Here is a 25,844-nt window from a genome sequence, read left to right on the forward strand (position 1 = left end):
TAAGTAAATGTTCAAATCTATGTTATCTCCCGTTTTTCGAAAAAAAACTTAACACGTCATCCACCGTGAATCTCGATAGATAAGAAAAACACTTTATTGGAGCTGCTGTTTTTTTAGGTTTTTCTTCGCTCCTTAGCAATATATTATCGTTTTCAGTCGAAAGTTTGTTGGGTACACGGTTATAGTGTGACCTTGGCAATACTGATCAATACAAAATGACATTTAAAAAAAAAACTGAAAAACACCTATCCATTTATTTTAATACAGTCACTCTATTATCCACAATTTTGGTAATCTAATATGTAAATAGTAAAATTTAATTTTGGAACAATACTCGCATCGCTCCGTAACTATTTTTCCATTTGGATGTTCTATTTGATGTATTACTGGATATTTCAACTAAAAGCTTCAAAACTTTTCCCTTGTACTAAATTTAATTATGGCGTTTTTAATTTATGACATTAAATGTTATTTTAACATTTTTAATCATTTTTATGCAATTTTGACCAACGAAGTCGGAACTTGCAGGGTTTCAGTCTAAACATTACCTCCCTATATTCTCAAAATTTTTAAGGTACCTTTTCTCTATTATTTAGCAGTTTGCATGGACCAAATTTTCAAAATTAAATGTAACGCCCTGTATATTATTATTTATACTGATTCCTGTGTCAGATTTTCTAAGAAGTATCTAGTAAGCACAATCGAAATTCGTCGAACTGTTATGGTAAAACTATGAATAGCAACAATTTGAAAATCTGGAATTAAACTAATATTGGTGGGAGTAATCCCACCGAAGAAATATTTTTAAGATGGCGGTACATCCGAACATATTGGAAATGGGTGTCAACTTTCTTATTTTAAATGGAAAACCCTATATATTCCTAAATTTCTGGAATCATAGGAAAATTCTAGACATACTTAAGACTATAATATCCTATACCTGAATTTCTCCGTGTTTGAAATATTTACAAAATGACATTTGCACACAGAAAATTGTGAATTCTTCCCATACCGAATTCTTTAAAATGTTACTCTATTAACTTACCCTGTGAGTCATTAATTGAACGTTAAGAGCAGACCAAGTAAAAAAAATTAAACATGTAGCAGGGTTTGATGGAAATTACAACTCGTCGCACTACACATTCGTTTTTAATCAGATTAATGTTAGAAACAACGTAGAACAATATATGATCATAACACAAAAGAAACGACAAAACTTCCATGATTCATGAATACGGAAGATAACCTATTCTGACAATTGAAAGTTGTCATTACTTATAGCGTCACAACTATCGTTGGTTCCTCGCCGTTACAGACGGCAATATCTTAAAAACTATAAGTTAGTGGAATAAATAACCTAATACCCTAAGCAGTCTTAGTTTTCAATTGTAAATAAGATTTTAAAAATCTGAGGTTTCCATTTAAAAAAAAATAATTTTTCCAGTTTTCTCAATTTTTAATTTCAATTGTTATTAATTTTAATTACAATCTAATTTTGTTTAACAGGCCGTTTTCAATAGAGTAAGGAACAAAATTAGAAAGAATTCCCTATCTAAAAAGTTTAAAAATGTGCAAAAGTCATTTTTGACATAAAACGTTAAATATTTGGTATAATTTAATTACTGCCACCAACATTAGTTTAATTCCAAATTTTGAAATTTTTTCTATTCATTTTATTCCATTGGGACACCTCGTATAGCTTAAAAGGACCACTGCAGCAGATAATTAATTTGTAATTTGCCAACATCTTAAAACTATAGCTTAATTATTTCAATCTACAATAAAAAACCAATTTCAATTACATATTAAAATAAGTATCATTTCTCAGCGTTCCGGCTTCGTTAAACACAATTAAATTAACGTTTTCTTTAACTGCATTCTCGCAACAAAAATTAAACTCAGCTTAGTTTTAGTGATGTACTTCCATAAATATTCGACACTGCAATATTATATTATCTTGGGACAAGTCGCTGTTGTGCTTTAGAATTAAACATTAAGCCAATATAACCCACATTTACCTTTAAATCAAATAATATTTTGTTTTAATACTTGTAATGATTTCCGCAGTGTATACTTCAAGTGTAAATGTAAAACGCCAAAGAAACAATAGAGCCAGTATACCATGTGGCACAATTTTCCAGTTCTAAAATTAAGTAGACTTACAGTTTGAAAAATCAATTTTCTCTGATTTAATTTCAATAGATATTTTTGATAAAAACGACAATTTTGTTATATCACTTTTTTGACCCTTACAAAATGATGAAAAGACGAAACTTCAGATGTCATTATTTTAATCGGAACATCTTGTAGATTACAAAAATGTACTATAACAATTATTGCAATTTATTTAAAAATATCTCTTGGTAGAAGATCAGAGAATAAAAAGTGAATTTGTGGCACCTGTTTTAACTAAGGCTATGAACAATGAACACTTTCATGTACAAAGTTCCTATTTCCATCTTGGCCATTTCTGCAAAATATTATCACAACATTAACAAAATTAACGGGACATTATCCGTTTTTTCGTTGTTGCGGTTGGCTCTGCTGTTATTGGATAGTGCGGATCAGTAGAGACAACTTATCGACGGAGTGTCTTTTTTCCTTTAGTTAATGTTCGATGGTCATATGTTAAATTTTAAACTATTTTGCTAAATGACTTCTACATACTGTCAAAATTTTAGGTGCTGCGGCCATCAATTTTATTATCTAGCAAAAATTGTAAAAAATCGGTTTCTGAATGTTACACAAAACATCGGAATTACCTAATTAATGTATTTTCACTTATTGACGTTGATCTTTCTTAATAAATGTTTCATAATATGCCATGACCTTATTTTGACCCCTTAAGATTAACAGTTCCGGTAATAATTGCAAAAAAACTGTTTTTTATTCTGTTTCACTAAGGTTCGGCCTGTCAACCAACGGAATCTTAATTTTTAAGGAATTATATCCATTTGTAATGGAGCCACTTTTGCTTTTCTTTGCAGATGTCAATAAGCATAATAAAGTATCACTTTAAGATGTCAGATCGGACGTTCCTGGTATTTTAGTCACGGTAGATTTTTTGTCCATGGTATTTTGACATTTCAACCAGATATGGTAGTGTTCCAGATTTAATTACACTAAAAACTGATAAACTAAAATGAAAATTTCTTCTATAAAGTATTAGCCATTAGACAACCAAAGAAATTTCATTTAGAATTTTTAAATAATTTTAAAAAAGATTAAAAAAAAAGTTATATTGTTCCTTGTGTCGGTATGGTGTAAGTAAAAAACACGTGTTTCCTATATTGCAGCAAATTATTAGTTCCCATGTAGCAGTCACATTTATATGTTTCTTATGTAGAGAACACTTTTATTAAAGGGTCTACAACTGCTCAATAATTTATTTAGTGACTTTAGTCACTAGTTTCATTTGGAAGAACCCAAGAGGATGATTGGCGACACGTCAGCAAATTTGCTTTATAAATAACCGATGCAGGAGGAATCTAGAAGTTTTGTAAAGATTATTATCTGTGGAACTTTCTTTGAAAACTTAAACCCCGTTTAACAGAACATGATATAAGACTGCACCCCCCTCACCGGGCAGAATGTTTAAAAAAAAACTGTTACTTTTTTTGTATATTGTACAATTAAAAACAGAGGCAGGCGTGGGATGAGTGGTTTTTGTTTTATTTTAGTTTTAAATCGTTCTTAAGAATTTTGTCTCATTCCTAGAAATCTGTCGTAAAATAGTAAAATATCTACTTGCATAGACTACACAGGTCTACAATGATTTTGATGTTTGAAAGCTGTTTGCTTATTTGCATATTTTCGGGGGCACTTTCTCCAATAAACGCCATAGTTTTGCCCTATCACGCTTTTTTTTATAGCGCTCTATATCTTAAAAATGCTATTTTATTCGTATACATATCTATGACATGAATATGTTCATTCCATGTTAGGCATGATTTTTAAATGAATTAATTTTTATGAAATTAAATGTGACTTGGCAACACTGGATGATATTAGATTTGTCTACAAAGCAACAGAGCGCAGAATCGTTACTACAGCGTTGTAACCTGCTTATGCGCAGTTTGGTTGTACCGGTCGTTATGGTACTGCGTTCGAAGACGTCTTCGTTGTTGCGTATTTCTAGTGTTCTAAAACGTATAAATATGGAAGGAAGACACTGTGTGAACAATCCAAATGACTTTTATTAATCTGTGGTAGTTATATCGTAGCAAAGAAAAAGCAACCTATAACTTCTTTTGTGAAAAATGCATGCCACGCTTATTTTGGTGTAAAAATTGGCTTTCAAGACAAGTCCTGGGACCCTCATACTATTTGTTTCGTTTGCGTTGAAGCATAAAATAACTGGCAAAAAGTTAAGAAGTTAAGCTTTGGTGTTCCTATGGTATGGCGAGCGCCCAGGAATCACAATGCTGATTGTTATGTTTGATCATGTAATGTTATATCGTCCGAATCTAATTCCGACCCAGATGTCTCAGACTTCACACCAAATTTCAGAAACCCGAAATGTTTAACCAGGGCGAATTAAATGATTCAATGGGAGAGTTGCATCTCCTAAAGGATGCATCCGAATTGTTAGCGTCCAGACAAGTATTTACTGGTATCTGGCGTCACATCAAACTTTTACCGGGATATTTTACTCAGGAAGGTCAGCTGATGTATTGTAACAATATTCCTGACTTAGTTTCAAAAATAGTAAATGTGACGTATATAAAACAAGAAGAAGGCCTGTTTATTAACTCAAGTAACCATAGTTTAAAAGGCGTTTTATTGCTCAATGGTAACGAATTGGTCCCGGTTCCCATTGCACATTCGGTACATTTACAAGAAACATATGCCAATAAAAAGACGAAGATTTTACTCAAAAACGTCTTTTTTTTAATATTTGTAAAAAAATCTTACCTAAATTATATAAAATCAGTTTTCAAAATAAAACATCTGTCAAAAAGGTTAATTTTGTAGACCTGCATTGTTATTAAGTATAAGGGTGCTTTTACACAGGCTTTCTAAGACTTCATTTTAACAGTTTTTATAATTGCTAGACGTGTCCTTTATCTCAACGGAATGTTTCTACATAATTTTTTTATGTTGACACTTTTTTTTAGGAACTTAACCTACTTTCGTATTCTGATATTCCTTATGACATATGAACGAACTATTTTGGTTTGGTTCGCATGAAAACGCAACCATTCCTTATTTTACTGTTCAACTAGATTAACTGGGAACTGCCAAATGACCAATAATTAAAACACATGCACATTTAAAATTTTATTTTACCGAATTAAACTGTACAAGAAGCGCACACACAACTGTAAGCTTAACACGTTCATCTTTTATGTGTGCATTGAACTGTATTTAATACGTGATAAAGAACAAAATAATTTGCGATATTCAATACGCATAGAAAATTAAAATAACCATTAATCTATTAAAATATTTAACTACGACTAAGTTTTTTTTATTCCCATTAAATTTTCTCCCGACGAAGAACGACCTAAACTTACTTCAAATTAGATAAGCTCTTGTTTAAAATTAGCAGTCTTGCGTAAATAAAAAAATAAATTGAGACGTTCGACGTGAGCATAGATGATATTCTTTCAACCCGAACATAAGGAAAATCAAACTAAACGAAACTAAAACTTACAAATTGAACGAAAATTAAATATGCTTTCCTTATGCAGAGGTCGCCAATGTCAAATCCTGTAGCGTTGCCTAACCTAAAAATGGAACACGGAACTCAAATTTCTCACATAACTACGATGTTACAGATCTTGTTGAAAGATACTCGGAGAATTCTGAAAACAGAATCATAATAATAATATGTAATATACAAATGATTAAGAAAAATAATAAAAAAAATAACCTCCAGTGTATTGACATTGATTTTTTTTGTTGGCTACTGGCCTTTCCTTAACGGTTTTACATCAATAAGAATCACATTTATTTAATTTTTCGAATAATGTACTACAGTTACTAAATTAAATTAATGGTATCCTGGTAATTGTAGGCGACGTTTGCTTTTCTTTAACTGTAGGTTAGGCTCTGAGGAATTCCGTTCACAGTCTTCGATTTCAGCACGTCGTTTTCGTACGTCATTACGGTCTCCTTCCCATTTTCAAACACTCTGTAACAAATCGACATTCATATATAATTCAATAAAAAATGCATCTCAGAAGCGTTTGGCGTTAATTTCTTCATAGGACGGTTCTACTATAGTGGTATGTGTGGTTGTTTTAAAAACTAATAAATACAGGGTGATCCACAAGTAACATTCTTATAAATCATGCCCGGTAATTAAATTATTAATACAAAAGTGAGTTAAATGTGTTTCATTTTTAAGAATTGAATACATTTCATCAAAAGCATTTTGACATTTGATAAAAAATAGTCGGATGGACAAAAACCTACAAGAAATAGTGCTAAACGAATAATAGATTTTTTTTTTAATTAGGGCCTTTGGAGTTGGGCAATTAATAAAATCGTTTTGTAAAAAAAATCTATCCTTTTCTGAAAATAAAAATAAATTATTTTTTAATTTATTTCATTACTATTAATATTTTCTTCATTACTTAGTTTTTTAGAAAAATGTTGCAAAGACATGAATCATTTTTTTGTCTTGAGATAACAATAATAATAAAAAATAACTAAACTAGGTGATAAAATATTCCAAACCGACAGCAAGTCAAATTATAGTCCTCGTTTTTTTTTTCACCATATTTCGCCGTCATAGCATTTTTACAGTGGGAAAACGTTTTATTGCCAACTTTTCGAAATTTGCAACTTATTCAAATAGGAAACCTTACACAAAGCCATATTTCAGTAAACATAAGAAATTTTTTAGTTGTCGGCAAAACTGCAATTTAAAAGTATGAGCGAAAAAAAATTTTCTTTTTAATGTTCTACAGGTTCAAAGATAAGATAAAACAAGTACATATATTGAATGTGGTTCCCATCAACATGAAAATTTGGGAATCCCAACATTTTCAAAAATTCGACGAAGATAAAATGTAAAGCACTTAAAAAATATATCAGCTTAGAAATCTACAATGTCATGTGGAAAACGTTTCCTTCTGTAACAGGAAAGAAACACTAGGCCAAGTACGATAGTTAGCCAACATTATTAAACATTAGTATTTTTCGTTATTGTTTAAACTCAAAATTAAACTAATTAACATAAACTGAAATAAAAAAATTGCACACACATTTTTTTAACATATCAAAAGAAATCTTTTTTTTTTCGAATACTATCTACCGAAAATAGAAAAAAAAGTTGATTGGAGATGGGGGAACAGTTTTTTGATTTATTAACCGCGTAATTCTAGACATATATCACCGAATTCACACTTGCAGAATCAGCAGAATAAGCAATAGATGCAATATCCAAACCGCGGATTGTAGCACGCAAAAATAGTCAAAATACATCACATATCACAAAATAGTTCACAGAAGGATAAACGATTGAAATGAATTGACCTTTAGCTAAGACAAATAAAGAAATTCCTAATTGTATCTTTATAAATAAAATTAGTCTCACAAAATTGATTACAGGGGCCATTATATGTGAAAAATCTCGGTGATATTGAAAATTGGCATTTTCATTGTTTGAAGGAGGTGTTGTGTACGAACAATCATAAAAAATACAAAAAGCAAAACAAAATAAACTTGAATGATAGAAATCGGCCCATAGTGAACTTTTGACTTCAATTTCATTTTTTATTTTAGAAACTACTGATCAGATAAAAAAAACGCTGTTTAAAAGACAATTTAATGTGCTTTAGTACAGTAGTACGAGTGTAAATCGATTAAAATTTATTTCTGCTTTTTTAGGTTTAGCATAGTAAAATAAAAAAAACAAATAGTCAACACTTATTTTTTAATAATGGGTATGATCCCCTCTTGCCCTAATAACATCTCTTACTGGATTAGGCATAGATCTAATCAAGTTTGTTATTGTTTCTTGTGGAATGTTAAGCTACTCTTCCTCTACTGCAACAATATACTCTGAGATCGAGGTTAGGATATAAAGTCTAGCTCAAATTCGTTTTAGCTCATTTCATAAATGTTTGATCGGATTGAGGTCGGGACTGCATGCTGGTCAGTTCATAATTCGAAAACCGACTTCTGTAATTCTATATTCATATGGTACCACGTGATCTAATAAAATATGCTCGATGAACCTAGCACTTGTTAAACCTCCTGCCCCTTGACCACGGCCGTCCCTACGGATGAAAACAGGGTAGGTTCGTGCGTTCATAGAAATTGCACCCCATATCAAGAAGGAACTAACTCCATCAGGGCTCCCCGCTCTTAATTGCAGTATTCTGCATATCGCTCTCCTGGTCTTCAGTACTCTTTTGTTCATCAGTCACTACCAAAAAGGCATATTCTGGTCTCAACTAAGAACAGAACAGACCCCCATTGTTCCAATGTCTAATTGAGATGATCCCGTGCATGTCGATAAGCTGGAGTAGGTTTTGGAGCAATTGCAGTTGTTTTTGTGGTAAGGTTATTTTGGTTCAGTCTTCTTCTCACTGTCCACTGACTAATAGCCACTCTTCGAATTTGTTGTTGCACTGGAACCGCAGTAAGGTGACGATTTCTTATTATTGTTGGCACAATAAAGCGGTCACGACGAGCCTGTTCTAGGCCACCTAGCAAAGGATCGAGTATTCTCATACCGTTGGCATACTCTTCCAACTGCTGCGCGTGTCATATCCAGTTGTCGAGCAACAGCTAGCTCCCTGGCGAAGTCCACTTTCAATTGGGCGGCTTTTTGCGGTCTAGTATGTATCAAGCTAATACAATTAAACGCTATCCAAATGGATAAAAACGAATCATGTGAAAATTCCTGTTGCAAAGCGATTAATTTAAATCTATAACAAGTTTGTTACCATCACTATAACTACTGCATGAACACGTTTTATTTCTTTAACCGTAGCTACGCATACAAAAGATCAGCCCTCTTGACAAATTTAAAGTCATACTAAAGCATATTAAATTGTCTTCCAAATAGAATGTTTATTTTTTGGTTTAGATGAACAGTTTCTCGAAAGAAAAACTAAAGTCAAAAATTTACAGTGGGCCGACTTCTATGCACGTAAGTTTAGTTCTTGGTGCTACGAAACTACCAAAAAAAAAACACTGAAACTCACTTCTTGGTGGTGACTTTTTGGCCGTTGACGAATCTCGTGGAGGTCGAGGTGCGACGCACGTTGGCTCCACTTGGCGAACCGGCGCCATTTGTAAACGTGCTGTTGATGGTACTGAAAGAACTGAAACCGCCGTGACTGCCGGCTCCAAAGAAGTCGTCCATGAAGCCGCCGCCCAACAAGCTGAACGGCGAGAATAGCCCGTGACTGCTCAACTGGTTTTGGGGATGAGAATGGCGGTTCGCGCGGTGGTGATGGTGTCGCGAACGGTCCGCGCTGCGGTGCGGGTGCAAGTCTGCAAATATTACAAACGATATCAAGTGTTTTTCGATATATAGTCCGGTTTCAAATGTCAAAAATTCCGTCAGAGTTGGGGATTTTAGTGGACACCTCAGGGACATCGGTAGAAAAGTTATTCAAGATCAAAAGTAAAACATTTGCGCTTCTCTTATATTCCTCGATAACGATAAGTTTAAAAAGACAAAAGCTCAGACATAAATTGTAGATTATGAAATTATCTATAAAAATGGCCTTTAAACGTTCCATTGTAGGAATCGCGTAAGATATGGCGAGTCAGAAAGTTGAGGGAGTTATATTCTATACTAAACCGCAACGTTGACTAGAAATTGTTATTCTAGAGTTCTCCAACGATATGCCGTTCTTACAGCCCTTTATGGTTTGGTTTTGGAATGAGTTTAAGACTCGCGCATAGTTTTTATTGAAACTACATTGTGAAATCATATTAACAAGAGAAAAGAAAGTAGAGTTCTCCAAACCATATACCGTTTTTACAACCTTTTATGGTTTTGACTTCGGAATGCGTTTAAGTTGTAAAGCCGAAGGGACCATTATTTTCAGCACGTGTACCATAAGCCAGGGCCGTATTTAAGATATTAGCCGACGAGAACTATGCCGTGCGGACTGTTGTATTTTAAGAGTAGGGAAATTTTCTTTGATTATAGTTTTATATTAATTCATATTAGTGTGCTTTTTATAAATCTTCCTAAAACAGTCCCTACTTGAGGGAGTTCGATTTCAAGTTGAATTTGCTCATTGGATATGTTGATCTCCTATATTAAATCATATTAAACTGATTTCTAATTTAAGGGTCTAAGTTTGCTGTTGGTTGATTTGTGTAAGTTGGTGAAGTCGGAGTATGCTGTCAGTTTTATGAAACAGTATTTTCTTAGCCGGCGAAGCTTTGGAGTTATTTATCTTCCTGTGTTTGTAATTAGTAATTACCAACTTATTGTTATTCAATTGTTTTTCAAGACTCAGTGTGCCACTTTTATTGAGGTTTCTTAGCAAATACTAACATTACTCAATTTTGTTTGTCACTTGCGATGTCCAGTGACGAAGAAGTTGAGATTGTGGTAAAATGATGTAATAATAAATTCAAACGGATCATTTGCACATCTCTCTTTTAGGAATATACCGACAAAGTATGTGCTAGATGGCTTGGCAAAACATTATGGACAGAGTTTTATGATGACTGTATTTTTAACGCGATTGAACTTATTTGGGGAATTCCAAAAAAGTATTATAAACCACATGTTGGCAGAGATGCTCAAGTACTCAAGATGCTTGTTCAAGAAGCACTGCATTACACAAACAGAAGGAATAATTGACGAGTGTAACCCAACTGCAACGAGATTATCACAATTGTTGATTGCATGTGGAAATTCCTGCTGATTCTAGTGTATTCATTAGATGACCAATACAAAGCTCTATATTGGCAGATATCCGCTTTAGGAACAGTTGATGACATTCAAAATTGCATATATCATATTTTTGCAACTTCACACTTTTGTCGACAAATATGGAAAGGAGAATTATCTCCAGCTCGTAAGCAAAATATGACTCCAAATCTTGTGCTTCTTCTTTTCAGTAATTGGGTGGTATCAACACAATCACACAATCGTATTTAACCTTCATAGCAGAGGACGCATCTGACAGGGAAGTAAAAAGCGATGCAACTGCGTGACCACTAACACTTGCGCATAAGTATTTTATTTTAGTGGGATCCGTAGAGAAAGAACTGCTCTTTAATTTCAAGAGTGTTAATTTTTTTGCTTACACTAATAATTCTCGAGATAATCGCGGCAAAAAACGGCGCTGGACAAATTTTTGTTTTCCCGCTGAGAATCATGTTAATTCCGAGGTCGTTCACTAGCGTTTGGTGGAAGATACACAAAGACATCATATAAAATTTTTATGGAGAATATAAATATAAGTCCCGTAACATTTTCTCATCGAATTTGCGGTTTAAGAGCAAAATGCCTAAAAACGTAGTGAATTCTTCTCTATCTATGTTTGGGTTCCTACTGGGAATTTAGAACCATCTCTTCTGAAACTTAAAAATTTCGATTTAAAAACTAAAACACACGCGCACCACGCGTACCCCCACCCACACCCCCACCCCCACCCACACCCACACCCACACCCACACCCCCACCCCCACCCCCAGAAGATTATTTTAGAAGAAAATCCAAAAAATGCGAAAAATTTACTCTTGACCCTAAATAACTTCCTCGGCAGACATGGGATTATTTAACCTAATTATTTAATTTGAACAAATTTTCAAGCATAATTTGTAAACTCGACAGCTCAGATTCGGTTCAGTCGCCGAGGGTTAATGACGATGAAAGTAGAATCGGCCAAAGTGTGAATTTGAAATGTGTGCGGAAAACATTACTTTTTCGTGCCCATTTTCGTCTGCAAAATTATTATTTTAAGCATTAGTGCCAATTGGAACATTTTATCAACAAACTTAGCGTAGATACATGAGACTACCTAAAATACTGGTAAAGAAATAACACTATTAGGAAAAAAAACAGTAGATTTTACCAGTATTTTCAACAACTTAACTAATGAAAATAACTTATAACAATTTCAATGGAGTGTAACAAAAGGTAAAGTTTAAAAAAAATTAATGGTCCTTAATTGGGAGCTTGTAAAATTGGGAAACAACTTTAACCACCAAAGTAGCTGGACATTTTTTTAATATCATAGGCAGCTAAGAAGACCCTTTACAAAAGAATCGGCAAACTGGAAATAAAATTCATAAAAAAAACATTCTAAAGGATTTTTTGATTGATTTTTAATTTCGTTAATTTTGAGTTTCGGAAAAAACGCCGCATGAACCCGCATACCGCATGTTCAAGAATATTTGGAATCTCCTATTTGAAATGATAATCTTAGTTTTTTTAGAAAAGAAATTCATAATATACCTTTGGTCCTTGAATCTTTGTAATCTATATTTGAAACATGTATTTTATTATTTCGAATTATGTAAAATTTTATATTTACACATGAATTTGGCACTTTGAATTTATATTCGACAGATTTCAGAGGAAAACGACCCAAGTGTACCCTGGAAATGTTAAACATATAACTTAGAAATATCAAACTCAGCATTTGGTAACAGGCACGGAATAGCACATTGAGCTGAACTGATCTACAAAGTTTATAAACTCATTCGTTACCGTTCAAGATATCAAATACGTCGTTGCCCCCGAAAAACTCCCTGAAAACATCTTCCGGATCGCGGAAACTGAAAAAGCTGAAACCGCCAAAATCGAATTCGTCGTCTAGCCGCGTCCTGCCTCTGGCGCCACCATTGATCAAGCCGTCTTTTCCGTACTGGTCATAGACTCTCCTCTTCTTATCTGAAATAATGCAAGGAATGCTATTAGACACTTTGCAAATCCCTCTACTGAAGTTTTATGCAGCATATTTGGGTTATGTCAACTACAATTCAATGGAGCAATATAAGAATCAAACGAAAAGGTCTCATCATTACCACAATGCATTACTTACCAAAACCTGTAATATACAGGGTGACCCTTTTTCAATGAGGTTATATGCGTAACTTAAACAATTAAGGATATATGGTCGATTAAATGGGATTTGTGAATTTAGATGTATAATGCTCTAAAGCTGCTAAGAAATATTTAAAAAAAGTCAAATTGGATTACAGTATTGCCTTAATAGCATATTTATTTCAAATTTTCCAAAAAAAAAAAACGTTATACAAAATTTTAGGATTCAAAATGAGATTATTCTGTATTTGTTTGTTTTGTCTATAATTTTATGTTATTGAAGTTTTCAAAAGAGCATCCTGTATTTTTGTGCATTTTTAGATTTTAAGATAACAAAAAAAAAAAAGCTAATTCTATAATTAGTACTTTATACCTACTGTTACTTTAACTCGAGAAGGAAAAAACAATTGAAAATAAGAATTTTCTCAATTTTGAGTAAAAATCTTTCGAAATGGTTCGAGAATAGAGAAATGTCGGTCTACTATTTTTAATTTTTTAGGGACTATTAAAATGATAGTATCTATTTATGTGGGTATTTTGTAATGCATAGCTACATTACCTTCTATTTAAATTTTCTTTTACAAGGAATCCGTATCAAATTAGCTAATTAAGGCCTTCTTATAGGAAAAAATGTTAAGCATTTTATTTAGGACCTGCAAATATCATATTTGAGATAAAATTCAAGATTTGTCTAAAAACGGTTAGACCTTAGGATAGACCGGTAGGATAAGATAATATAAACAAAATATATCTATAATTTCCGAAGGAATAAATGCAATGATGTACGGGGTGTTATTTAAAATAAGATAAGTGGTATTTGCCTCAGTTGAACGGAGCACCACCTTGAATATATGAAAAACTAACAAATCTAGATAAAACTATGCAATATTTTTTCTCTTTTACTTTTTTTTCTATCGTTCGTAGTTTGAGTTAATCGGGTAAGGAAATTTATTTCGGACACTCTGAACATTAATGGTTCGTAAAATGTCCTAAAAATGGGTGGTAAACTATTTTTTACAATAGGACCAATGTAAAATATTTCTTTAAAATCAACTTTTTGTAATCTTGCGCGTCTAACCTACAACATTAATTAAAATATAATTCTTACAAAAAATGGCTTTGCTATAACTTGCATTTTGAAAAGCACACGTTTTAGGACACACGTCCATTAAAAGTTTCTACTTAAAAGTAATCCATGAGTAACATAGTTCAACTTTTCGTAACCAGTTAAGAAAAGTTGTAGTTTGAAACTAACCAAAACCAACTCGTTCAGGTACTCAATGGTAATAAAATAATTGTCATAATTGACATAAAAAATGTTACTTTATGTGTAGATCTACTAGTAAAAGATATCCGTTATTTTCAAAATATAAAAAAGGTTGTTTAAGTGGACCTATTACAGCACTTCTCCGGTGAAAATAAACGTCTGTTTCAATAAAGCTTAATATGTCTAACATACGGATATGATTTTTCTTTTCTCGTTCCCTTTTACTTCCTTATTTATTTCGGATTATATTTTAAGTCATTAATATACAAAACTGCTCATTTATTAATAAAGAGGGATTCTATTGCCCATTTATTTTTAGATACTTCGATAAATTTAATTACACACGAAAATGCCAGGAAGTTCAGAGACACCAAGCACGTATTTCCGATTCGAGCCAATACTTCGCTCACTTTCCCATTCGAAAAGGTGGGGGAAGAACATTGGTCCCAATATTTTTATTTCGGGGACCGAACATTGACGCGGTCAGTTTTCCGAGAGCTTTTTTTGGATTTTTGGATTTTGTTGGCAGTTTCGTTGGTAATTAAAACGTTCCTGGGTAATTTTAACTTTTTTCCATTTTCTACAAAGTCCTCCATTTTCTTTGTAATTTTTTCTCAAGGATTTTTTTCTGAAGGAAACAATTGCAATATTTAATTAATTAAATTAATTAAATATTCATTCCGAAATAATTGTCGAAAACGTGTCACTGGATTTTTTTTCTGGGTGCTTGACCCTACAGACTTTCTTTGTTTCCTTTCCAAATGAAAAGATCAGAAAAAAAAGTGGTAAGAGACTGTGACCCTACCTCATCTGCACATTCTGGATCTAGGAATAGAGTACAAGTGTTTAAGAAAAACTGTGAATACCCTAGTTGGACTAGGTTCAAAATACAGATAAGAATAGGGAATAAAAATTCTGAGGTTGCCAAATGAGATTAATAACAGTTTCTTTTAAATAATTTTAAAAAAGAACTGGGCGGGACCTGTTCTTACAGTAGTATATACTTTTGGTGGTATTTGGTGGTATAGCTTGTGTTATTCCTAATTGTTTTGTGTGTGATTTTCTTTTATATTTAGTAACGATCGCTATTAGAGACGACCAAAATACAGTTTTTCCACAAGCTAACGAGCTACAAATTTTAACATGGCTAGGTTAAAACACAAACAATTGACATCCCAAAAGTCTCAAAGTCGCCCATTCCCGGAATCCTGAAAATTCTTAAACAGCATCTTGTTTTTATATTCCCTTGTAGGTAGTATGTGTGGGTATGTAACCCATTAACGATGACATTTTTGAAAATTTATTAGAAAAAAAATTGTCAGAGAATTACAGAACATGTGTTTTTTTTATTTGTTACAATATATTAAATAACAAAAATGGCGGTGAAACCCGGAACGCAAATTAAAACTTTTCAAAATTTCGCTAATTGCCTCTTTAACAGTTGCAAACAAAGGTTACTGGTTTATTGACTCTTTCCAATAACTGGAATAAAACGATAGAGCAAGGTCGTGCACTATTTCAACAGCAGGTGGCCCCAAACAACATTTTAAAACAGACATTTTGCAACTGCAAACTGTGCCAATTGTTATAAATTCGACGGAAGAGATGGAAAAAATTGAAAAAAAAAACAAATAAACATAATACTAATAGGTTTCTTGCATAAACTCCGATGTTGAATATTGATACTTTATTTGTGTGTCGGCATAGAAAATTTGACTAGTGAAACAGCAATTTTTTTTTGGCAGGCATACAGAAACTAAAATTACTGACTTAAACGGAAAAAAAAACTTAAAAAAAAACCTTATTAATGATTTAAATGAAAAAATTTTAATTTAGGATCCAAGTTCAACATATTTTTTTTTATTTGCCCTATTGCGACAACTAAAAAGAGTAAATATGTGCTTTTTCTCCACAAAAAAGTGTATTACATATTTTCCAAAAAAACAATATTGCGACGAAAGACCTTTTAGCGTTCCCGGAGTGGGGGACTTTGGTGACTCTTTAGTAGTTGTCGTTAGCTTGTTAAAAACAATTCTTTGCGTTTTTTTGGTGGTTCTCCACCATCAGAAGAATAAAGAAGGTTTTATTTGACTTGAAAAACTGTGTATCAAAATGGCGTTTGTGATTTTTCAATACCAAGCAAACAATATCTCTCTGGGCAGCCGTAGTCAATTCAAATGTAAAGAAAGCAATAAAAAATGTTGCATCTTAGTAAACCGTGATTATCTGTTATCAGTTTAGCTTTCGGTAATGATTGCAGAATTCATCAGGATTTTAGAGAAAGGAAAAAGATGTTCTCAAAGAACAGGCCATATCAATTGCAACTAACTTTCACAATGTAACACTACCTCTTTACAATACAAAAGTTTAGATTAAAAAAAAACGCTAGTTTCACGAAGAAGTTAATTGTTTTTATTTCATTAGTGTCACAGCCTCAACATAATTCGTATCGAAGAGGGATGGTTGCAAATAGCTCTTGCTATTGTCTGGCGCTGTCATAGGTTTCATTGCAGCTGCAAGTAATAGCTGCATGTAATGAGACCTTAAAATGAGGCAACCGATTTTATTTGTCTATAAACTGGATGATGAATAGTTAGTAGTGATCTAACATTCGCTTGTCACGATCAAGTATCAATTATATTGTGCTGTGGCGAGATCCTCACTCGAATATGCATGCGCGGTTTGGTCACCTTATTTACAGAGCATACATACAGTCTCATTAGAGAAAGTTTTTTACGTTACCTAAAAAATGCCTATTTCGATGAAGGAAATTAACTGCAATGGATTGGTGACTTCCTTAATATTCAAATCTTGGAAACTTGTAGACAATTTTTTGATCTTTGCTTTCGATCTTTGTTTTCATTTCATTGTCCTGAACTTCTACCTGCTATTTAACTTTAACACTAGGCAAATACGGCTATTTAGTATCGCCTATCAGATTACAAACTAAGGGTATTTTTGTCCCCTATCTCGTGTTTGTAGAGAGGCTAATCAACTGTTGTTTAGTGTAACTATGCCAAAGTTTAAAAATGAAATAAAACAAAATTATGATAGCCATTGTGCCTTAATTTTGCTTAGGACGAAACTATTTCGATATCTTTGATAAATTACAAAAAAATACGCCAATAAAAAACAATAAACCAAAACGGAAAACATATCAAAAACGATTGCAAAGTACGTACAGTTAATACTGGTTAAGGATTAATGCGAAGCTATAGAATAGCAGCGGGTTAAGGTTGGCATGGCAAAAAATATATTAAAAAAATATATATATTTAATTAGCACACGAAGAGGTTGGTGGGGAAAAAACTAACTACCGAAATAACGCTGCGAAAAGGGATTGTGCAGATCGAAATAGCTTCTGTGATGCGTTCTTGCCGATCTCGTCGCCGAACTTCTATTGCATCGCGAGTCATACAGTTTGCGTTTCGTATCTAGTATAAAAAAAATAGACAAAAAAAAAACTAAATAAAAATACGAAACTTTCGTCTCCTAAAATCAATAAAAAGAAACAACGATTTAACGAAAAGTACAAAAGGTAAATATGAGTAGCGTTTTCGTGTAAATTTCAATCGGCTGACCGTAACAAACACACAGTGGGGGAAAAAAATATGGAAACTTTTAATAAAGAAACCTAGAGTTTTTTAATTTTTATCGCGTCTAACAAATGTTTGTGTTTTTTGCGATAAGATATTTGCAGTTGGAAATAAGTATGAAAACTGTTTACAATTTGTGTTCTTAATTAATATTTAGTCTTGACTCTACATTGCAAATATCATGTTATTTTTCATCTGATTTTAGACGAAAATTGGTGGATTTATTCAAAAGGGGAACAAAAAACTCGGTAATTGCAAAGTCCAAAGTCCAAATAAATGTGAGAAATGCGTCCAAGTCGGGAAGACCTCGCAAAACTACTTCCAGGATTGATAAAACCATTTAAGAATATCGAAACTTGACCCCCGAAATTATCCAGGCAAGTTTAAAAGGAAATTTCGGAACCGATCGGTATTAAAGTAACGAATAGAATAGTAAAAACCCGTTTAATTAACAGAGGAAGTCTTTATGCAAGAGTTCCTCTGAAAACCCGCTTCATCCAGAGACGAACAGAAAGACCTGAATGGAATTTGCACGAGCTCATCGGTCTTGGTCGAAAGAAAAATAAGGTTCTTTGGAATGATAAAAGCAAATTTTCTGTTTAAATCTAATGGTAAACAATATGTAAAAAGGCCAGTTGACGTAAGGTTCAAGTAGCAAATTCCTACTATGCAACATGGAAGAGTGAACATCATAGCACGTGGATGTTATTCTCGATCTGCATCATTCAGGTACAGGGCATATACAAGGGCATAGCGTTTTTACACTATGTCTAGCATTATATTTTTATAATGCTACAGCGTCTACAGAAGAACGATGCGATACTATTGCGATGGCGATTTCAATAGAACAATGATCCTAAACACAAATCCAAATTAGTAAAAGAATGATTTGGAGAGAAAAATATTACTGTGCTTGTATGGCCAACGCAATCGACAGATCTGAATTCCACTGAACATCTTTGCGCTGCCCTTAGATCGGCATATTCGAATGCATTCTGGATGTCAAAAATCGCCAAGAACCCTTTAGTAGCATTTCTGCAGAAACTCTACAAACATCCCTAGAAGATGCGCACGACTATATTACAAAATATTAAAGACAATAAAACATGTGAATCTGAATGAAAATAATTCTTTGTAAAATAACCAAATATCGTTTTAAACCATTATATTTATGTAACGGTGCCATAAAATTTTTTATAACTGTATGAAATGAAATGAAAATAAAAAACTCAACTGAAACTGCTAGTCGACGACTTGTACAGTATAACTCGAGGCTTGTGGTCTAAACCAGCTCAAATTGATTCCTTTTCAAAATTTATTAAAATTCATTTATCAATTGATCCATAAACAAAAACATGCCTTTACATATAGAATAAAAAACCTATTCGACAACAGCAATCATCACCCTCAATCCCTTGGTGGAGGGAAGGGGACAGGTTTTTCTATTACAGATGCGCATTATAGTATTTTATCAAGAAATGTTCCGATTAATATTATGAATCGCACTTTAGTGTTATCATACCTTCGTTTTACGATAAAATAACGAATTATGCTAAAACATCAACGTCATTAAACACTGTAGCAGCCAATACAAATGCTTCCGCTACTTTAGTGACAGGTTAGGAGAAATCAAATGTTTTTCGTAGAATAAAAACCCTTAATACAAATAGTATTACATATTTTTTAAGTGCAGAAGTACTTGCACACCATCAAAATACTACCAAAAATTAATAAGATACTAAAATAAACTCACTAGACAATTTGAATTTAAGTAAAGTTTGTGCTATTCAGCTTTGGTGCTCCGATTCTTCGGTATGGACATTGAATTTGGAATTTTAAATGAAACATCCTCTATTTGATTGCGTTTTTGGATTTAGTGGAGAAAATAAACTTAAAGATTAAATTAAATTAAATTAAAGATTGACCGATTTACTTTCTGTGTAGTTTAGGAAATGTAATTGAAAAATGAACATACTAAGAAAAACTAGGCTTAACTAGTAATATATCGAAAAAGAATATTTAACATTTAACGAATTTTCGTGATTTTCGAGTCTAGATTTATACCGGGTGTATTTTTTCATACAAGAAAAAATTAATTATCTCATTCAAAATTGTGCTATACGAGACGCAATCACAAACACAAAGACAAGGTGCAATGCAGGTAGTATGAATGCTACCTGTTGAAAAACGTACACAGGTATTAAATTTTATAGTTCCAGCTTTAGCAGTTTTCGAGTTATTGTGCCATCTTTTGATATATTAACATTTTGCGTTAGAACATTCGTACGTTCCCCCCGCTGAATGGCCTGAGAAAAGGAATATGTGCCTATCGTAATAACTGAGTAACCTTATTTTTCCGAATACCCGCAATTATAACCATTGTTGTAAATTTAATGAGGTTTTTTGATTATCTCAAAAATTTAATTTTGTAATGTAATAAGTCACATAACCTTAAATATTTGCTAAATTGAGGCAACCTGCCAAAAGTGAATCTAAAAATTCCCTTTAATACTCCTTGTAATATTTTCATAATTATTTTGGTTTTGGTTTTGCGAGAAAAGTCACTTTATGTGACATATCTTTGTTTTAAAATACATTTTATTTAGGACGATACAAACAAGTAAAATATTTTGGGAAATGCCTAAAAGTTTAAAGCCTGAATAAAAACCAAAAACATTAACCTTAAGAACAAACTAAAATCGCACCGGAAAACAAGATAAAACAAAGGAGAAAACCCGGAACAGTCGAAACGCGAAAAGCGCGGCGGGAATCAGAGGTAAAAATAACGGGTGCACGGGCGTCGGCTGAATTACGGGAAACTAGAAAAAATGTACGGAAGACGTCAAACGTTTACGCAGGCAAATAAAAATTCACCTTCGGGTTTAAAATAGCACTTAAGCGAAGGAGACACTTTCCGATATTGGCTAGCGCGTTACCAGGTTTTTCGCGAAACGTTAAACAAGCCCGAGTATTAATGGATCGTTGGCTTTGCAGCTGACGATTTGCTCATAATACTCGAAACTAACGTGACATTGTCACGAAGCCCTGTGGGTAAATGTCAGATTCAGATTTAGAGAAGTATTTTCAAATTTCGTGATACGAAGGTATTGGTATATTTTTGGGAAAAATTGCGTTTAGGCGAGATCAGTTATATAAAACATATACAGAATGGTCGGAAATTGAGTTCGGAAACTTGGAGGAAATATTCAAAGCGGTAAAATAATGGTAGTAAATCATGTAACAAAAATTCGAAGTCGTAATATTTTCCGAGTCATGGCTTGTGAAAATTCTTTTTTTTTTTCAATTTTATTGTGGGGCTTCATTCTCAACGGAATTCGCTGGTATTTTCCAAACGGTGTTCGTTACAAAATAAAAGTGTTTCAAAGATCTATCAGTAGAGGACACTTCATCTAGAACATTTTTTTTTATTGTATTTATTTAGACCGATATTGCAAAATAGAACAAATTGCCTTAAGCAGAATCACAAATTCTCAAAAATTGTTAGTTTTGCTTTAAGTCAATAAGTGCTATCGTTTAGCCACAAATCGATATTTTATTCTCGGCTCAAATGTTGATGGACTTGATGAAATTTGAAAAAGCCATTGTCACAATTCGTTAAAAATAAGCTTCTATTAAAACAGCTTATTATCCTACTACTGTGATGGCCGATATTCAAATACATTGCGATATGCATTTTTGCTACGGAAGAGCAAATGGAAATGCAAATCAAGCTCGACGGCTTTTTATAGAGGCTTATCCCAACAGAAACGTTCCATATACTAAGACCTTCATCAGCATACACATAAAGGAGGTAAAAGAGGATAATATGAATGAAGAGAGACTAAGGTATAAAAGAAATGCTGCAAGAGAAGAGAGAATACTTCAAAAAAGAGGCTGAACAGCCAACGAGTACGAGAAAACTTTCTGTTCAGGAATGAATTGCTTGCTCGACAGTTTGCTTGCTTCGTTCAAAGGATTCAAGTACTGTATGAGGATGATGAGCAATTGAGAGAAATTTTATACAATCAAATTTTAGGAAAAATTCAAAATTACCCGCAAATCTAAAATGTCATTTTGTTCACTGACGAGGCTGAATTCAGTCATGATGGCATTGTACATTTTCGAAATATCTATCAGTGGAACATTGAAAACCACATGCAAAAATTGAAAGAAAACATCAGCGCCGGTTTTTTTTTAACGGATCGCTTAATGGGGAAATATATTTGCAATTTCTCCTTTGCTGGAAAAGGTACCCTTGCAGTGGAGAAAAAACATGTGGTTAATGCAAGATAGCGCTCTAAGCCAGCTAGAAAATGTTAAATGAATTTATGTTACTTAAATTAAACATGTTGCATTAACTTATGGCAATTTTTTCACTTTTTTCATTTGTAGCATACTGTTTTGAAAAATTTACTTCACGTCGCCTGCAGCTTAATAACGCTGGCGTGCATTGCCACTTCTATCGCGATATCCAGTATCACCTTTCTATAAATTAGAACTGCGGGGTATTCGGGTCGAGAATAAAAAAGTCGATTTGTGGCTAAACGTTAACTTATCGAGTTAAAACAGGAGTAACCAATTTTGAGGATTTGTCATTCTGCTTAAGGCAATCTGTTCCATTTTGCAATGTCAATTTTGACAAGCTATAACTCGGAAAATATTACGACTTCAAATTTTGGTACATGACCGACTACCCTATTTTGAAACGTTAGATCTTTCCTCCAAAGTTTCCGAATCCAATTTCCGAACACTCTGTATATTTTCTTGTATTAGAAGTCTTTACAAACATACATAAAAATTAAAATTTCCCTTCCGAAATGCATCATTTTCATTTTACTGACTTACCAAAACTAATCAACAATTCGGAGCAGACTAGCTCAGAAAATGACACATTTCCGCAAAAAAAATTCAAAAATACAATCCTTATAATGTTAATGATTTCGGTTGAACGAAAGTTGAGCGATATTTTTCTCTAGAAACTTATCGAAGCAGGCAAACTATTTAAAATGAGGAATAATGAATTTGTTTAAAATAAAATAAAATGACAAATAAGTAATAACGTGGATGTGAATCTGAAAACAATTTAATATTTTTCGATTAAAATTAAACACAACCGTAATTTAAAGTTTTAACTAATTATTGTAATTATCTCGTTATTATATGTTATAATATGTGATCCAAACATACAAACTTTGAAATTGAAGTTTTTTTAGTGGCCCGCTTTTCTTAGGCGGGTAGTGCATTACACAGCAAAACATCTTGAAAACGGTATATTTAATCGATTTAAATGTAGTGTATCTGTTTCTTGAAAACCATCATATCAAAAAAATACAAAACTGAACTACATAATGAAAATACCTACCTAACAAAAATACGTTTTGTGAATTTTCATCAATTTTATTTTTTTGCTCGAAAACGATCAACGATACGAAACCGACCGTAAAGTTAAAAGTCGTACTTTTAGTACCACAAAAATTGGAAAAAGATCAGTAGCGTACATATTCGTTAAAATACCTCCCGGGATGACAATGGACTTAGCAATTTTAACCAGTTAAAGCAAAGTTAGCCTTCTATCGTTATAAATGAAGAGACCAAATTCCAATAAAATATTTAACAAGTTATAAAAAAGCCCTTCCAACATTTCCAATCTTATATATAATCTTTTTTGATTTTTTAAAAAGCCCCGTAAACAGCTCAAGCTCACTCAAGTACTTAAGAAGCACCCCGTAGATACTAGATGCTCAATATATAGAGCAACGAATCGATCGAACCACAATCTCAAACTGCAATGCAAATAATGTTAACATATCTCGTGCTGGTCACTATGCGTTCATAAACTTCCCCCTATAATTAATAGCTAACACGATAACAGTTAAGAAAACCTAATTTGAATGGGTTAATCTCAGTATTATTGTGGTATGTTTCAAGTTTACACATGTTTCTAACTTGGAAGTTTTAGATATAACTTTGCCGCATTGCCACCGTCATAACTCAAAGGATGTCACGTACTAAGACAAAAAAGAAGCAACTGTGTGCGGAATAGTTGATGAGACAAGGATGAAACGTGTTTAACTACTCATAATATATTTGTAATTTTTAAATATTTATTAAAAATGTGAATCCGGCAGCGTTTAAAAAAAAAATTATATAACTAATCACCAAAAAAGAAAACTAAAACTAACTCACCATCAGATAAAACTTCATACGCCTCCGAAATCTCTTTGAATTTCTTTGTGGCCTCGTCCATGTTGTCCGGATTTTTGTCTGGGTGCCATTTCAATGCCAATTTTTTGTATCTAAAACAAAGAGCAAACCATTAAATTTAGGAATAATTGTCAAAAAGCAATTACTGGTAGCGTGAGTTACGAAAATCCCATCCGACGTTAAAGATTTGACTCTCGGGATTTGTCAGTTACTGAAACGAACGCCTCCTCGTAAAATGGTTACAAAAAAGACTTTGAGCATTCAAAATGATTCCAGAAAAAAAAACAAAAATATCGCACGAATTGGATATGTATAATACATAACGCCGACGCTGAGAGATGTCATTGTGTGAAGCTAATAAAAAGTAAATTATTGAATATTTTAGATTGGGGAGTAAAAAAAAATCATTTGTGAGATAAAAAACATTTGTAATTGTTTTATTCAAGGTGAGATATAAAAAAAAATGCAAATTAAAAATAATCAAAATTAGTAGTTTACTGGAATGACAAAAATCATTGATGGATAAAGTGCATCAAAATGGGCGCGCGACATAAACAAAAGTTCAACGAACATTCCCCCCTTGTGTGTGTGTGTGTGTGTGTGCTACAATGTCGACGAGATAAAAATAATTCCAGTCAATTTAACTAATCGTTTATGCAACTAGAAACTGGACAAAACTACAATGATCTGTTTCGTAATGCGACATTATTGGGCTTTAAAATTTCGTGGACTTAGCCGTATTCCATGGGCATGGTATTGTACGTATTATCATTGTCCAGAATCCCGAGAGTGGGCAGCAGACGACGACTGAATAGTTGATCTATCAAATTTTTCAAAGAAACTTGCACAGGCTACTGTAATACTTTTTACAAAACTTCTGGATTCCTCCTACGTCGGTTTTTGTTGAGTCGAAATTGCTGACGTTTCGCCAATCATCCTGTTGGATTCTTCAGTTTCAGTCAATCTCTGAAGAAGCCAACAGGATGATTGGCGAAACGTCAGCAATTTCGACTCAGCAAAAACCGACGCATGAGGAATCCAGAAGTTTTGTAAAAAGTAATTGATCTATCTGTTGTTACCTAGTGTTTCTGAGAAACTACACTTTTTAAAAATGAGAAAATTATTATTCGCAGTGTTTAAAACTCTTTCAATAGTCAGGGTCGCAAAAATAGTTCAAATGTCTTCTAATATTGAATAGTCAACAATATACCAACTTGTGCACGAGGATAAACGCGGCCCCATCAAGTCACCAAAGCGAGGTCCAGCAATAAAAGAAACTGCAATAAATGAGAAGCCATTTAAAAAATAATACACTCGTTTTACTAAAAAAAAACCAGAAATGCCTACACTGGACAAAATAATGTCTGAAATGAAAGATGATTTTATTCCATCCGTGTGTAATAAGAATTTGTTGAATTGAAGGAAATAAGTTTTCCTTCCGAAAAAATCAATACAAAAAAGTCACTCTCAACAGAGAAACACTGTTCTTCTTCTTGATGTGATATATCCGTTTTCTACAGAATGTCAGCAATCACGCTGGATATCAATACTTTATTTACCGCTGTCCTGAACAGCGTATTAGTTGATTGTACGAACCACTGTAGTAGGTTTTTCAATCAAGATGTTCTTCTTCTTCCTGGGCATCGTCTTCCGTCAATCTTGCCCTGAATAATCAATCAAATGCTCGATGTTGAATAACACGGCCGAAGTATTAGAGTTAATATTGATGTTAGCAATAGTCTTTTAGTTAGTTTAGTTAGCAGACCTTGCTCTTGCTTGTTCAATTCTGGTTTTT

General features: G+C 33.1%; 1 protein-coding gene across 4 annotated transcripts in view; it reads right to left on the minus strand.

Moving 5' to 3' along the window:
• Positions 1-5,267: 5,267 nt before the first annotated feature.
• LOC132703128 (dnaJ homolog subfamily B member 6) overlaps positions 5,268-25,844 on the minus strand; it is a 57,932-nt gene continuing 37,355 nt past the window's right edge. For 3 of the 4 annotated variants that reach the window (XM_060672204.1, XM_060672207.1, XM_060672206.1), the window contains exons 3-7: positions 24,032-24,141; positions 17,567-17,683; positions 12,647-12,829; positions 9,165-9,456; positions 5,268-6,136 (exon numbers count right to left, since the gene is read on the minus strand). In XM_060672204.1, coding sequence (XP_060528187.1) covers positions 6,037-6,136; positions 9,165-9,456; positions 12,647-12,829; positions 17,567-17,683; positions 24,032-24,141 — 802 coding nt within the window. In that variant the 3' untranslated portion in view covers positions 5,268-6,036. The remainder of the gene's footprint in view (positions 6,137-9,164; positions 9,457-12,646; positions 12,830-17,566; positions 17,684-24,031; positions 24,142-25,844) is intronic. The other variant, XM_060672208.1, reaches the window with a different exon arrangement.

This window comes from Cylas formicarius, unplaced genomic scaffold, assembly GCF_029955315.1.
Source record: "Cylas formicarius isolate icCylForm1 unplaced genomic scaffold, icCylForm1.1 PGA_scaffold_6__28_contigs__length_40554024, whole genome shotgun sequence".
NCBI lineage: Eukaryota > Metazoa > Arthropoda > Insecta > Coleoptera > Brentidae > Cylas > Cylas formicarius.